Source organism: Chrysochloris asiatica, unplaced genomic scaffold, assembly GCF_000296735.1.
Source record: "Chrysochloris asiatica unplaced genomic scaffold, ChrAsi1.0 scaffold00029, whole genome shotgun sequence".
NCBI lineage: Eukaryota > Metazoa > Chordata > Mammalia > Afrosoricida > Chrysochloridae > Chrysochloris > Chrysochloris asiatica.
In genome coordinates, this window is record NW_006408547.1 from 18508822 (window position 1) to 18524413 (window position 15592).

At 43.2% G+C, this 15592-nt stretch overlaps 1 protein-coding gene across 1 annotated transcript in view; it reads left to right on the plus strand.

Annotated features, from left to right (window-relative positions):
• COL4A2 (collagen, type IV, alpha 2) overlaps positions 1-15592 on the plus strand; it is a 184425-nt gene that overhangs the window by 142739 nt on the left and 26094 nt on the right. The window contains exons 27-32 of the mRNA XM_006851540.1: positions 1764-1985; positions 6069-6230; positions 9366-9536; positions 10713-10856; positions 14483-14605; positions 14999-15180. Coding sequence (XP_006851603.1) covers positions 1764-1985; positions 6069-6230; positions 9366-9536; positions 10713-10856; positions 14483-14605; positions 14999-15180 — 1004 coding nt within the window. The remainder of the gene's footprint in view (positions 1-1763; positions 1986-6068; positions 6231-9365; positions 9537-10712; positions 10857-14482; positions 14606-14998; positions 15181-15592) is intronic.

Genomic DNA, 15592 nt, shown 5'->3' on the forward strand with positions numbered 1-15592 from the left:
TCTTCAGCACATAGTAACTGAATGTTTCCTCTTCCCCGTCCTAGACTTAGATCACTGATTTAGACCTAAATGTAGAACTTTACATCAGTCTGTGATAGACTTGGCGTCCCCGTGTGGCTCTGTGGGCTAAGCACTGGACTGCTAACTACAAGGTGGGTGATTCAAACCCATCAGCCACTCCTTGGACACCCCATCCTGGAGTGCTGTGAGTCAGAACCGACTCGACGACACTCGACAACAACAACTAACTGCAAGGTTGGTGGTTCAAACCCACTAATTGCTCCTCATAAATCCTCTACAGGGTCACTATGAATTGAAACCAACTTGATGGCAGAGGAAAATAAAATATCCAAGTACAGAAATTACCCAAAAAAAAAAAAAAACAAATCTTCCAGATACAAGATCTACATATGAGAATTTAGGTTCAGACATCCCCCTGCAGTGACTACAAATTCATTGTTTTTTTTATATTTCCATAAATCCATATCTCTTCTGTATATGAGTAAACATTAAAACTTTGAAACAGCAGCCAAGCTAATTAATAGTAAGTTTAACTTGAGATCTCTTGTTCTGTTCCAAACACAGTTGGTCCCATCAATCTATCTTCCAGTTCTCAGGCCTAGCCAGGGCTTTGCAATCATAGTAAAGTCCTAGTCATTTAATCCTTATTGTTAGTAGACAATGCAGAATGGGTAGAAAAATTCCCTCTCCATTTCCCAAGCATAAGGTGTGGAGCCTTTTGTGTATTTGATCCTTTGGCTTATTAATATCTCTAGAGCCTAATTCTCTTAGTTTCAGCGTTCTCTTTGCTTAGAGCAAAGTTAGCAGTAAGCTCAGAGACCTTTCCTTCGGAACAGATATGTGACTGTCAGGCCATATACTTCAGTCAGAGGTCACATCTGTGCTTACCACGTTGAAAGGGGAAGTAGCATGATGAGATCATTTGACCCAGTGGCGTCCACAAAAGGCACAACCATTCAAGCACATGACAGCCACCATCTCTCCATTCAAGTATGTGACAGTTGATGATCTTCACAGTGCACGCCACAGAGGGGTATCAGTGCAAAGGGCATGTAAAATGACCGACTGAGGAAGGATTTATTACCAGCAGGACACATCTCAGGGAAGCAGAATTTTGGCTCTGATTCCTCTGTGAGCCTCACGCATAGGTGTCTACCCTCACTCCCACACAGCACATTGAAGGTTCCACCAAAGGTATTCTTTTGTACTTATGTTCAAAACATGGGAGCCATGGATTATAAAGATATATGTGCAAGGAGGCTCTGTAGGATAAACACTGGGCTGTGGACCAAAAGGTCAGCAGTTCGATTTCACCAGCCACTCTCCAGGAGAAAGATGAGGTTTTCTGCTGCCACAAAGATGTACAGATGCAGGAACCCTGTACAGGGTCACTATGGGTCGGAACTAACTCAATAGTACTTAATAACCACATGTGCAAGGAAAAGTTAGTTCTGTCGGCCTTGCCCACCTTAGCTAAAGTGTAGGACTGGTGGCCAGGTGGAGGAGGAAAGCAGAAGAAATGTGCACAATCGACAGAAAAACAGCATTGCCAGAGAGGTGGGTTCCTAGATGGATCATGTACAGGCCTTCAGCGGAAGTGAAATTTGTGAGGTCCCTCTTTGCAAATCCTTACCATGTTCAGCCTCTTTCCGATGTTTCTTTGAGAATGTCATAATGCTAATCTGTGATTTGGGGATGACAGAGGTTCCCCACCCCTGATTTATTTCCATGTTTTCTTTCAGGATTTGTGGGACCCCGAGGATCAAAAGGTGCCACAGGATTCCCCGGGCCCGAGGGACAGCCAGGCCCCATAGGCCTGCCCGGCCCAGGGGGACCACCAGGTGAAAGGGGGCTGCCTGGAGAAGTCTTGGGAGCTCAGCCCGGACCTCGCGGAGACGCTGGACTGCCTGGATACCTGGGACTGAAGGGCCAGCCTGGAGACAGGGGCCCTCCTGGATTCAGAGGTATGATGCCATTTCCGGAGAAGAGCGATAAATAGGGCCCGGTCCCAGCTGTGCTGCTGTGACCCCCTAGGGCTGTTCTGAAGGCCCTGCCTGTTAACCAGCAGCAATTCTCTATGACAAACGTCTTGCTATTTTATGCCTTCTTTAGTTCAGGGGTGGGGAATTCTTGAGTCTGGCCCTGCAAAGGCGACCGGAGTTCCAACCATTACATTAGGGGTGAGTTAATGAGATGTGTGAACAAACATAGCAGGCTAATTTTTAAGTTGATAATTTTTGTATGACCCATGAATGATGTTATAAATTTTGGCAGAAAAAAGGTTCCCCACCCCTGATTTATTTCCACATCCCTTTGGGGTGTTTTTATTACAATAATAATGACACTATGTTTGCATTCTATAGCTAGTGACGTATGTCCATTGATACTCTTTACAAATACAGTTTACATCTATACTGTGTTCTGAAGTTACAGATAAATTACCATAGAAGGCTTGCTGGGTTTTTGTTTTTGTTTTTCCTGAATGTTACACAGTTAGTATAAAAGAAAAATGAACATGATCATGCTTAGTCAGAGGTTAAGAGGAAGACAGGAATAATCTGGAATGTAAGTAATTTCGTTGTTTTGTTTTTTTAATGGATAGTTTTAAGATTTTTTTAAAAATATGTTAACAGCATGTGCAAGGAAAAGATAAAAATATATGATCAGTTTATGTATAGCAAAGTAGACATACAAACTCATAGCAACACTGAAATGTGAGGGAACATCAGATTATTAAAGTGTCCAAGTTATGCAAAATGGGCAATGAGACCCCACTCATTTAATGAAAATCTGTGTCTCTGGTTGGTAAATATTTGTACTCAGTGTGCTGTGTTCTGGGGTTGAAGATCACTGGAATAGAGCGAATGTCCTCTGTGCTAAAAATCAGACATGAAATGGAAGGATAAACCCATGACTTTGTCTGCTGACCATGTGGACAACCTTCATCCCTGAATCCCTACAATCTCAGGCAGATGGTGATGAGAAGCTAGTATCTGTTCCCACCATCAGAGAACCTTTAGAAGGACATCTTCAGGGCCTGATTAACTGGCAGGCGAACTCATTAAACCCATGAACACAAATTAATTTTCAGATTAGCCATGCCAAAATGAAAATGGAACACAGGACAGGTGGTTTTTGAAGATGATAAGAATGACTGGCACATACAACTATTGATTGTGTCTAGGAGCACAGCCAAGGAAGAGAAGAGAGCCCAAGGAAGGGTAGAACAGACACCCATGTACACACACACACACACACACACATGACTAACACTGTCCAGGACCAAGCCTAAGAATGAAGGTCATTTCATATCACCAAGGCAAATGGACACCCTATGATAAGACATCTGGGGTCTGCCTGGCCAACTTTGCTAACTCTGGGTCAGTTACAAAATATAAAGTATAAATCAGCAATTGTCTGGAGAGATTAGGAAATTGGCAGTGCTGAAGGGAAAGTGTTCTCTGCTTTAGCCTTGCCCCATGATTATTTAAATGAATGACATTTCCAGACTAATGAAAGGCAAAGTGTTGCCCACACTTCCTGGTGTCAGCATATCCAGGGTGTATCCGATTTGCCATCCAACTGTGAAAGCTACGCCCCTAGCTAGTTTTGCTTAAGTGTGCTTCTGGTAAGTGTGAGGTTTAAAGACAACAAATAAATTTCCTGCAGGCTCTTAAAACATTGCTTAGGGTAAAAACTAAAAACAATGGCAGGTTTATTTCAGAGACATTATCCTGTCAGAGTCCCTTTCCAGAGCAAGTTTCATAAGCCCTGTTTAGGCAGAATCTTTTGTCTTGCAAACATTCTAACTGCTAGAGGATTGAAAGCTAAGAGTAAATGTCGCACATCCCACATGACATTTTGTACCATAATGCCACAGGGACCCAGAGAGGAGGCTGCTTCTGGCTCAATGGGCTGTTTGGGGCCCAATCAAAAAGAAATAGACACATCCTGCGTCTCTGAGGAAAACTGTCCAAATAAAGGATTCATGTAAACCCACAGATTAGCCTTTTTTAGCTGATTTTTGTTTGTTTGCAGTAGTTGTTCCTTTTTAAACAGATGTTCCACAAATGGAAATTGACCTAAAATATTCAGCAACAATCTAAAGCAATAATTACAACAAGCAAGTGAAGGAATCAAATACACCAATGCCTGAGTTTTCTTAAGGCAAACAGAAGTAACCGAAGTCATTATCACACATTAATCCGTAGCCTGTCCTGCCCGCTGTCTAGTTCAGAAACAGGCATTGGACTGTGGGTTTCAGCTCTGCTTGTCTTATGCGTTGAGTTGTCTCAATTCATCCATAATTTCAACGTTACTTGGTTGTGATCATCAGCGTGTGATTACAGTCACCTCCTCCCCCTATGCCCATGTTGATGGGCAGAAGTATCTGCAGCGAAGAGCTTGACATTGCTTATTAAAACTTTACAGCCCACAATGATGCCTACCTGCTCTTACCAAATCCCTTAGCACCATGAGCAATCAATCATACTTTCCCCTAGAGCTGTAAACGCTAAAGATAGCAAACCAAAAAATAAAAAGTATACTCATTTCTGACAATAAAGTCAGAGTATGTGAAAATACATGCATCCATAAGTTTCAAAGAACCTCTTTTTCAGACTTATGCTTAGAATTCATTTCCTGCTCATGGCAGACAAGTTTCTCCTGTCTGGATTTCCTAATTCCGTAACTTCTGGAAGTTATAGAATTAGTCTGGAAGCCTGACTTCTGGCTCTGGGCTGCTCCAGGACTGCCCTAGTGCCTTGCAGTAGTACTCGGGTCTACACCTTTCTTCATCCTATGTGTCAGCTTCCTCCTCTCAGGATAGCCACGTGACTTTTTACACTCAACATGAGGTCCCAGTTACACTGTTAATATGAAGGTCATTGGAGAAACAGGATATAAATGCCAGGTATTGGTACATGTAGTGTTATTAATAATGAAATGATTGATGGTTATAGCAAATGTTAAGCTCCTAGAAAAAGGCATGAAATGCCTAAAAATGAAATGGTCCAGATAGTGCTAAAAAAAGAAAGCAACAGATACAAGAAAGTAAGTGTTCATAATTATCTGATCTCAGGATAAGAAAGAATATTCTAAACATGAAATCACACACATGCACACAACACATCAAATTTACACATCAATGTTCATTGTCTACATGCTGAAAAGAAAATTACAATCTCAGCAGCAAAGTAGGAGAAATATTACCATAAATATGAAGAGAAATGAGTTGATTTATGAGGAACACTAAAAAATGTAATGTCAAAACCCCTAAAGGAATATAGAAATAAAGAACAAAAATGTCATCAAAGTGCAAAAGCTGAAAGAAAGGAATTTAACAAATAATCAGAAACATACCAACCAATAGATCTGACGTGCCACTTTGTGTGTGTGTGTGTGTGTGTGACATGCCTTTTTTGCACTGCTCTAATATGCCACATTTTTGTTGGGCTTTGATAGATACATTGTGCAGTGCTGACAAGACAACAGTAGAGAAGTCAGTTGGCGCAGACTTGCTGAAAGTTCTCTCAAAATGCGTATGAAAAGCAGCTAATCAGCCTTTGCTTTAACCACTCAGTTAATATCTAGGACAATTTCCTAAATAAATTACCTAGAAGTGGATGTGGATGCATATTCAAAAAGCCTGTTCCTCATTTTTGCAATAGCAAATTGAAAAACAGGAAGAGAAAATAAAAGCTAAATATATCCATACAATAAGATATCATGCGATCATTTAAAAGAACATTTGAAACTGTGGGAATGTTCAAATATAATATCAAGTGGAGTGGAAAAAAGCTAGGTTAAAGCTGTAGTTACTCTCTGAATTTCTAGGTGTATATTAATCTAAATAAAAAGAGACAGGAAATACATTAATATGTTAGGAATTATTGTGGAGTGGTAGAATGAATTACTTTTATTTGCTTCTTTGAACTTTGTGTTTTGCAGAAATCCAGAAAAAATAAATACTTTATCTATCAAGAAATATGTGTTGTCTGTTAGTTGCATAGAGTTGACCTCACAGGTCTTGTGTGTGAATCCTGTAGGAAGCCAGGGGATGCCTGGAAGGCCAGGACTGAAGGGTCAGCCAGGATTCCCAGGACCTTCAGGCCAGACCGGACTTCCTGGACCTCCCGGACTGCATGGGTTCCCAGGAGCTCCTGGCCAAGCAGGACCTTTGGGACTGCCAGGTGCCCCAGGTCACGGAGGTAAGAATTCAGCCCTGCTATAAACTACTGTGGTCCTCACTAGCTACTGACATCTAACCTAGCACCACCCTTCCCTGATGGGATTCTCAAAGAATGCTCCAAGGATCCCTCTCTTGAGTGTTAGCCAGGTTCTAAACCCAGGACAAACATTCCCTAAACAAGGAAGACTTAAGCAGCCCAAGAAACGTATTCAGTGCTTACATCTGTTATATATATTGGGGCCCTAGGAAAGGTTTAATTAGGAGAAAAATTCTCACTGCAAGTAGTTTAAAATCACAGCTCTTATTTGGAGAGGAGAAATCAATATTTGTTTCTTGAAAATTGAATGATTTGAATGAGTAAAAGGAGACATTTAAGTCTGAAAAATATGGGGGTGAGTTGGGTGTAAGAAAGGAATACAAAGGAATGAAACTGTTGACCTTTTGGAGACATCGGACTGAGAGACCCAGCGTATCCCACAAAGGCTAAGGTGTGTGGCAAAGGAGACACTGAAAGAGGTCATGGGTCCAGACACCTAGCAGGCATCATCACAATAGACTGAGGGGTACATAGTGCTCCCCACCATGGTAAGCCCCAAGATTGTGACTGTTCCCACACACCTTGTCAGTGGTCTGCAGACAGGGGGATTTCATGGACCACTGAAATCTCAAATCCGGTTTTGGGTAACCAGTAAAGGTGTTCCACCTCTTTATTTGGCCAGATAAGAATTCTTTTCCATTTTATTTATTATCACTATCAGAGTCCTGGTGTGGTGCTGTGGGTTAGCACTGGTCTGCAAAGTCAGTTCAACACAGGGTCACTATGAGTTGGAACCAACTCAACTGCATTAATAACAAACTAGAGCAACATCACCATCAGTCCACAGGAGATCCTGTAAAACTAGAAAGGACACAATTACCAATAAAGGATAGGCCCCTAAGTGGAAGAAATTCAGCTTTTCAAAAGTTCACAACTTTGCCCTGAGGTTTCCCATTTTGCCATAGTTGTCACTATGATTTGTGAAGGATCATTGCTGGGGAGCTGCTGTAGCATCCATAATTCATGTATAAGTCAGGATACTTCTAGCTAGCCTAGAGCTTCCTCCACGAATGGCCTACGCGGTCTCCACGGGGCATGACTAGAGTGGAACTGTGCTAACCCATTGCCACCCAAACCCACTGCCGTAGGGACCATTTCGACTCATAGTGACTCTACAGAACCGAGTAGAACTGTCCCATGGAGTCTCCAAGTCTGTAAGTCTTATGGAAGCCAACAATTGCATCTTTCCTCCTCAGAGTGGCTGGTGGGTTCAAACAGCTGACCTTTTGGTTATCAGCAGAGCACTTAAGCACTGTGCCACTAGGACTCCTTCAGGGTTATGCTAACCAGTGGTTTTACAGGGTAACAAAAATTCTGGGGGATGAGATTTGATCCCTGTTATTTCCATATTAAGAAGTCAGTATCTCAACTTAAATTTCTCCATTTTGAAATATTCATTAAGCCCAAAGTATCATGTGGTGGGTATGTGAAAGTACTTGTCTTAAAGGAGTTGACATTTTAGTTGGGGACAGTGTGTTGTGGTTGCTGTTAAGTGCCACTGAGTTGGTTCCACCTCATAGTGACCCTATACAGGGTTTCTGAGGAGTGGTTGGTGGGTTTGAACCACCCACTTTGTGTTAGCACGCCAGTGCTTATCCTATAGCATCACGCCAGGACTCCTGGGGACTAGCATACAGTAAAAAGGCTTGTATTGGGCCAGGCCAAGGCCTAAAGAGTGACGTAGACCATGATTTCCCCAGTGTTTCTGAGGAGGCCGAAAAGCTCATAGGCTAGAATGAGCTTAGAAGGAAGAGGTGAGACGAGCCAGACATGCAGGTCTGGACTGGAGTGAATAGGGGAAGGGGAAAGCTTGAAATCGAAGCAGAGGCAAGGATGTCCAAGGAAAGTTCTGGAGCTGTGATCATCCAACCTGGCTCCAGTAAAGAGTTTAATTTGAGGAGGGAGTGGTGATCTGGGTAGAGAAATTGTAGCCCAAGTTTGGAAGACTTTGAATGTCCAGCTGAGAAGCTTGATCTCACTGGGAGCCATTGACAGTTGTACCAGAAGCATTTTAGGCACCCACCTGGTCACATTGTGTGTGAGGAGTGGAGTGAGGAGAGGCTGGAAGCAAGTCTTAATCTGGGAAGTTCCTGATGTCATAAAAATGAAGATAAGGAGGTGAAAGCAGGTAGAAGTGGAAGGGCAGGAGGTGCTGAATTGGCAGGTGCGTGGGGACGGCTCTCTTGGAACGTCATCTCCAAGAACAGATCATGTAGTTGTTCAAGTTCAGGAGGCGCAGGTGGTCCTCTGGTCATCACCTCTACAGGCTTGCCCAGGCCGACAGTGCTGGACCTGCGCCTGCCTCATCACTGCGCCATCATTACAGCGTCGTTCCTTTGGCCTTAAAGACGAGAACTAAAGTGGAGAGACTGAGATTCGTCTCACAGGTCATGTTTGGCTTGCATCCCAGCCCCACACACTTCTCTGTACGCTCTGGTTGCACTTTTAAAACATCCTTCTATATATACGTATGGTGGTGGTGGTGGTTATGTGCCGTGGAGTTGATTCCAACTCGTAGTGATGCTGTATAGGGTTTTTGAGGCTGTAAATCTTTATGGGAGCAGAAAACCTCATCTTTCTCCCGTGGAACGGCTGGTAGTTTTGAACTGCTGACCTTGAGGTTCACAGCCCAACTCGTAACCATTTACGCTACCAAAGCACCTATAAATATATGTATGTTGTTGTATTTGTTGTTGAGTGCCGTCAATTCGATTCTGACCCATAGCTACCTTGTATAGGGTTTCCAAGAAGCAGCTGGTGAGCTTGAACCACTGACCTTTGCAGTTTAAACGACTTTGCAGTCCGACGCATTAGCCTGCAGTGCCACACCAGGACTCCATATATATATGTATGTGGTGTTGTTAAGTACCATCGGGTCGGTACCGACTCATAGTGACCCTGTACACAACAGAACATTTCCTATTTTTCTAAGAACGTTTTCTAATCGAGGAAAGCTATGGTAATAGTTGATGTTGTAAAAGAATTGTAAGAGACGTTTCCTCTGTGTGTATATTTGCTCCTTTTCCTTACAATTTCCCTTCCTCTTGTTGTTGACAGGTCTGGCTGGTGACAGAGGAGACCCAGGAGACTCAGGTATCCCTGGCCCTGTGGGCATGAAAGGACTCTCTGGTGACAGAGGGGATGCTGGCTTATTGGGTGAGAGAGGCCATCCAGGAAACCCCGGATTCAAAGGAATGGCCGGAATGCCTGGTATCCCTGGGTCAAAAGGTAATTGTGGAACCATGTCTATGTTCTATGGGAACAGCCTTAACAGGGTGGTAGGCTAAGTTATGACTTGGGACAGCTCTACAGGGCATCTCCATCCTCCCTGTGTGGGGCTGGCCTCTCACCTCTGAAACCTAACGACTCACCCTAGTGATTGGCAGACCCTGAGAAAACCCACTAATGTGATTTGGACTCAGGTGTGGCTGTTGTGCCTCAAAATGCCACTTTGTAAATTTACCGAGACGGCAGCTTTAAAAATTTTTTTTAGAAAAACAGAAAACAGGGAAATTAGCGGATGGGTCCACTCAGGAGACTAGACTCAGATCAGGAGGTTGTGTGATGAATGTCAAACAGAACAAAGAAACGCGGTAGGTTTATTTGCACACAAGGGATAAAACCAGTTATCCGAGAAGCAGAGCACTTGGTCCTTGGGATATTTAGGTGATCTCTTGTCTGACCTCCTTGCGGAGAACAGCTGTAATGTGTTGCTTTCTAGGAACCCTCTGCCCCTCTCCCTGAAGGCTCTGTGGTCCTGTGCTATGCCAACACATCTTCAGAGTCCTTCCACCAGAGCTCTGTGGACTTTCCTTTATGCTTTACTTCTAAACGCCAATCTGGAGGCAGGCTGACTCTACATCCCTCTGCCTACACATTTGGTCTAGAGCTCTGGTGGCATGTTGGTTAAGCACTCAACTGCTAACTGAAAGTCCCACAGTTCAAACCTACCTGCTGCTCCATAGGAGAAGAGACCCAGAAATTTGCTTCCATAAACCTTACAGCTTTGGGGCAGTGCTCTTCTGCCTATGGGTTCATATTAATCAGAACTAACTCAATGGCATGTAGCAATAACACCCACTGGTCAGTGGACAAGGTCATTTAGAAAGTGGTGTTTCAGACCATTCATGTTTTAGGTGAAGAATCTTAGTTTAGCATCGTCTCGGTTACACTTTGTTGTTGTTAAGTGCCATTGAGTTGGTTCTGACTCATAGTAACCCTGCATAGGGTTTCTGAGGAGCAGATGGTGGGTTTGAACTGCTGACATCGTGGTGGCTCACATTCCAGTGCTGGTTCTACAACTCTGCACTAGGAGTCGGGACATATTATAAAGATAAGTAAAATTGAGATATTCTGTCCTTATGATCCAGAGCTAACCCAGTACTTTTCTCTTTTCTTCTGAAGGAGACAGAGGTTCGCCTGGTATGGATGGCTTTCAAGGCATGCTTGGACTTAAAGGAAGACCTGGGTATCCAGGAAACAAAGGAGAGTCTGGATATTTTGGAAGTCCTGGTCCGAAAGGTCTGTCAGGTGAACCAGGTGTTAAAGGTATGTCCACCCCTCTTAAAATGCTTTTTACAGGGTTGAGATTCCTTATTGTGGTGATCTAACAGTACCCAGGATGAATCTTTAAGAATCCACCACATCTGAGAGACCTTAATCTAAAAGCTGGTTAAAAAACAAATAAACCAAACTAATAAAATATGGAGGGCTTCATCTGTGCCTCAATGTGCTAATGATGTGTAATAAGGCAATAATTCTACCAAAGGAAACTACAAACCAAAGACAAGTGCAGCATGAAGCAATGACTATGTCATGAAAATATATTCAGTCATGACTCAACCATGGTTAGCGTGAAGACTTGAAGCTAGGTATAAACCAGCAGGAAGGTGAATTCAAATGTGGACAACTCAGTTTGACAAAAAAAAGGGATAAAGTAGTGCAGGAGGAAAGATGTAGCTAGATGAAAGAGGCTGGGGTGGCCCAAGTGAGAGCCTCCCATTCAGAGTACATTACTAACAAGGAGCTCTGGGAGCATAGTGGTTACAAATCGGGCTGCTATCCTCAAGGTTGGCAGTTCAAATCTACCAGCTGTTCTGTGGGAGAAAGATGAGACTTTCTGCTCCCATAAAGATTTGCAGCCTGGAAAACCCTGTGCAGGGTCACTATGAGTTGGAACCAACTCCATGGTACTTAACAACAACAATACTTAGCTTCAGATTTTCTTTTATTTCTGAAAGTACCATTGTTGTTGTTAATAAGTACCATTGAGTCAGTTCTAATTCATAAAGCCCCTGTATAGAGTTTCTGAGGAGCAGCTGGTGAGTTTGAACCATCGACCTTGTGGTTCAAATGACCTTGTGGTTCAAATGACCTTGCAGCCCAATGCTTATCCAGCAGCCCCACACTAGGACTCTGAAGGACCATAGTGGTCTTTAAAGCCTTAATTACTAACATGAAATGTTGATGAAGATATGGAAAAATTGGAACCATCATATATTACTAGTGAGATTGCCAAATGGTGCAATCACTTTGGAAAACAAGTTAGCAGTTTCTCAGAAAGTTAAATGTAGAATTAGCCCATGACCAAGCAATTCCAGTCATATTCATATGCCCAAAAGAATTGGAACTAGGAACTCAAACCGAGTCTTGTACGTCAATGTGCATAGCATCATTATTCACAGTAACCAAAAGTTGGGAACAACCCAAATGTATGCTAACTGATGAATGGATAAATAAAGGAATATTATTCAGTCCTAAAAATGAATGAAGTTCAATGTGTGCTACAACCTGAATGAACCTTTAAAACATTGTCACATATTTATAATTCCTTTTATATGAAATCTCTAGACTAGGCAAATCTCCAGTGACAAAAAGTACCTTACTGGTTGCTAAGGGGAAGGAACCTGGTGGCCTAGTGGGTCATGAGTTGGACTGCTAACCACAGTGTTGGAGTCCTGGAGCGGCACTGTAGGATAAGCACTGGACTGTTCACCACAAAGTCAGTGGCCGCTCCTTGGAAACTCTATACAGAGTCACTATGAGTCAGAACCGACTAGATAGTACTCAGGAACTATGACCACAATGAAGACGGTTCAAACCTACCAGCCTCTCCATGGCAGAAAGGTGGGACATCTGCTCCCTTAGAGATTCTCTGTCCCAGAAATCCTGTGGAGCGATTCTACTCTGTCCTGTGGAGTCGATGTGAATCGGGCTCCATTCATTGGTGGCAGGCTGGGTCAGTCAGCTGTGGTTTTAGAGCTGGGTGGCTGGGGGCAGAGGAGAATGAGGAAGGACTGTAATGCACCCCAAGTCCTTTGGGGCAGGGGGTGGGGGGGGAGATGATGAAAATATTCTAAAGTTAGTTTATGGTAATTGTTGAACAATTCTGTAAATATGTTAAATATCATCAATCATTATCTTTAAGTGGGTGAGTTTTGTGGTATGTGAATTATCTCTGAATAAAGCGGTTTAAAAAAATTAAGCACTTAACTCCTCAAAGAGTTAAGGGTTTTACAAATTCTGAGCTAAACAGAAATTGCCATGCAAGGTACTTTTCCCCAAGCTTTCAACTCACACTTGCCTTTTCTAATAATCTTTGTGTTCACTTAGAAATTTCAAGTCATTGATCACACACACACACACACAAATGCTATTTTTAAATTAAATTTGAAATGAAATCACCCTTGATTGTTCTACTATATTATTTTCTCAGCTCCATTACAACTCTATCTGAGTCTTCTTAACTATGTGGGTGTCTATACCTCCATAAGACTGTGAACTCCTCAAGGCAGCAGAGCACTTCACCTATTATCCCGTCCGAAGCTAGCCTGATATTAAACACTCAATAATTATGTTTGTGGGAAACCATCTTTTTTTCATTCAGCCAAATTCTACTTAGCTGTTACCCTAACATCCAATGAACATAGGTTCCCAGAACATCCTCCACCTGAAGCTTGTAACACTTCATATGTGCAACCCTCAGCACCCCCGGGATGCTTCCTGAATCTTCTCCAACTTTACTATATCCTTGGAAGCTCACCAGAGAGCATCCTTGCCACGTTCCACCAGCTTCTTACTGTTACCCTCCCAATTATGTGGTGGGGTGGTTTTTAGTTGCTGTTGAATTGATTCCAACTTCCGGCAACCCCTTGTGTGTACAGTAAGAATGCCCCACAGGATTTTCAGGGCCGTGATCTTTCAGAGTAGATGGTCTTTCTTCTAACATGCCTTTGGGTGGATTCAGACTGCCAACCTTTCAGCTATTAGTTGAATGCTTAACCAGTTATGCTAACCAAGAACTCCTTCACTACAGTTGACCTTTCATGAATTCTGAGACTTAAACAAGCAAGGTGTTCGTAAGAAAACAATGGGACAAGCAGCTTTCCTTTTTGGAACCTGTCTGCTTGTGATCAAGTTGAATTTCTGTCTCATCAGAGTACAAATAAACAATTATTCCCTCACATGAAATATCAATGGAAACCATGGTAAATTTTTATCGTTCTCATCTGCATTCTCTTTGTTGTTGTTGTTGTTTCGTTTTTTATTGTGAACCCATTGATAATTTACATAGGAGAACATAGGCTTCCCACCATTGTTTTCATTGCAATGGTTACAATCCCCTCTGTGCATCATCATTCAACAGTATTTGCTTCCATTCCCCCTATTTTTATTTTTTTATTTTTGGGGGCGGTGAGGGGTGGGGAGATGTACACAAAAACACTCAGGGATATATAATAATTTAAACAACCCAAGGGCACATTCTGTAAGCCTGCCTCCTGGTGGCCAGCACTCAGTCCCTCTCTTCCCCCTGAGTCTAGAGTCCTCAGCTGCTCCCTCTCTCCATGTCCCATCTGCTTTCTCTTTTCTGCACCACATTCTCCCAGCAGGCTCTGTCCTCTACCATGCATTCTGTGCTCCATGGGGCCATGTCCCCAATCTCCTTTCCTCGTTAACAGAAGAGAGAATGCAGGAGGGAAGGGAAAGCCCACAGAAGTAGGGAAGGGTCCCTACTTCCTCTGTCTCCAATTCTTAGACTTCCTTGTTGGGGGTTAGCAAGCTACGTTGGTGGCTCAGGGTGTCGGGCTCCAGCTTTGAAGGTGAGCAACGATCCTGGGAGGTCTTCCACATAGTCCAGAGGTCAAGGAAAATGACTGTGTTCTGTTCTCTTCCAGGCAGCCGTGGGGATCCTGGCCCCCCAGGACCACCTCCCATCATCCTGCCAGGAATGAAAGATATTAAAGGGGAGAAAGGAGATGAAGGCCCTATGGGATTGAAAGGATACCTGGGTATAAAAGGTGAGAGTCACCATCAAACTCAGGCTGACCTGTGAGCTGTGGACCCTGTCTTCCCTGCCTGTTCTCTCTCTCTCTCTTTCTCTCTCTCTCTCTCTCTCTCTTTCTCTCTGTCTCTCTCTCTCTCTCTCTCTCTCTCTCTCTCTCTCTTTGTCTCTTTCAGTGGCAGCTTCTCTTCACAGACATGTCCTTGTGTTTATGGAAGACTTTGGTTGTGTATTACTTCTTCTGACATCTAAGGTTTCCAGAAGTGGGCTATCAAAATATTCTTTGATGCCTAAGTAACCTCACTTTCCTGCTATAACATCTTCAACATTCAGCTTCAAAATCGAAAGCTTTGGGAAGACAAGTGCCACCTTCTCTCAAGAGCTGTTCATAACCAGGATCTCCTTGCAGGTTTTCAAGGTATGCCAGGGATCCCTGGAGTGACAGGAATTCCTGGAGTACCTGGGATGCCCGGCTATGTCAAAGGAACAAAAGGAGACATTGGAGTCCCCGGTGTGCCTGGTCTACCAGGATTCCCTGGTGTGTCTGGTCCTCCTGGGATTATAGGATTCCCAGGGTTCACTGGAAGTAGGGTAAGTTGGTGGGTTTTGTTTACTCACCTTGTTCTTCTGATGGTTATTGATGAAAGTGCTTTAGTCCAACATTCATTTGGATAAGACTAGTTAATGACAGTTTCCAAATCAGAAGTCAAGGATACTTCTTGGTCAATGGACAAGCATAAGGAAGTTCTGCGCATGCACCTGACAGGGATCTGAGTGTCCATTGTGCCCACTGTGGCCTTTTGACAGATGAAACAAAACAATAGAGAAGAAAACCACACATTTTTTTTTGTAGGGACCTTGAGAGAGCAAACTTGGTTGTCTAGAGATCAGAAATCTACATTTGAGCACACACATATGACCTCAGGATGAGAGTCCATTACTGAGAGCACACATTTGACCTCAGGATGAGAGTCCATTACTGAGAGCACACATATGACCTCAG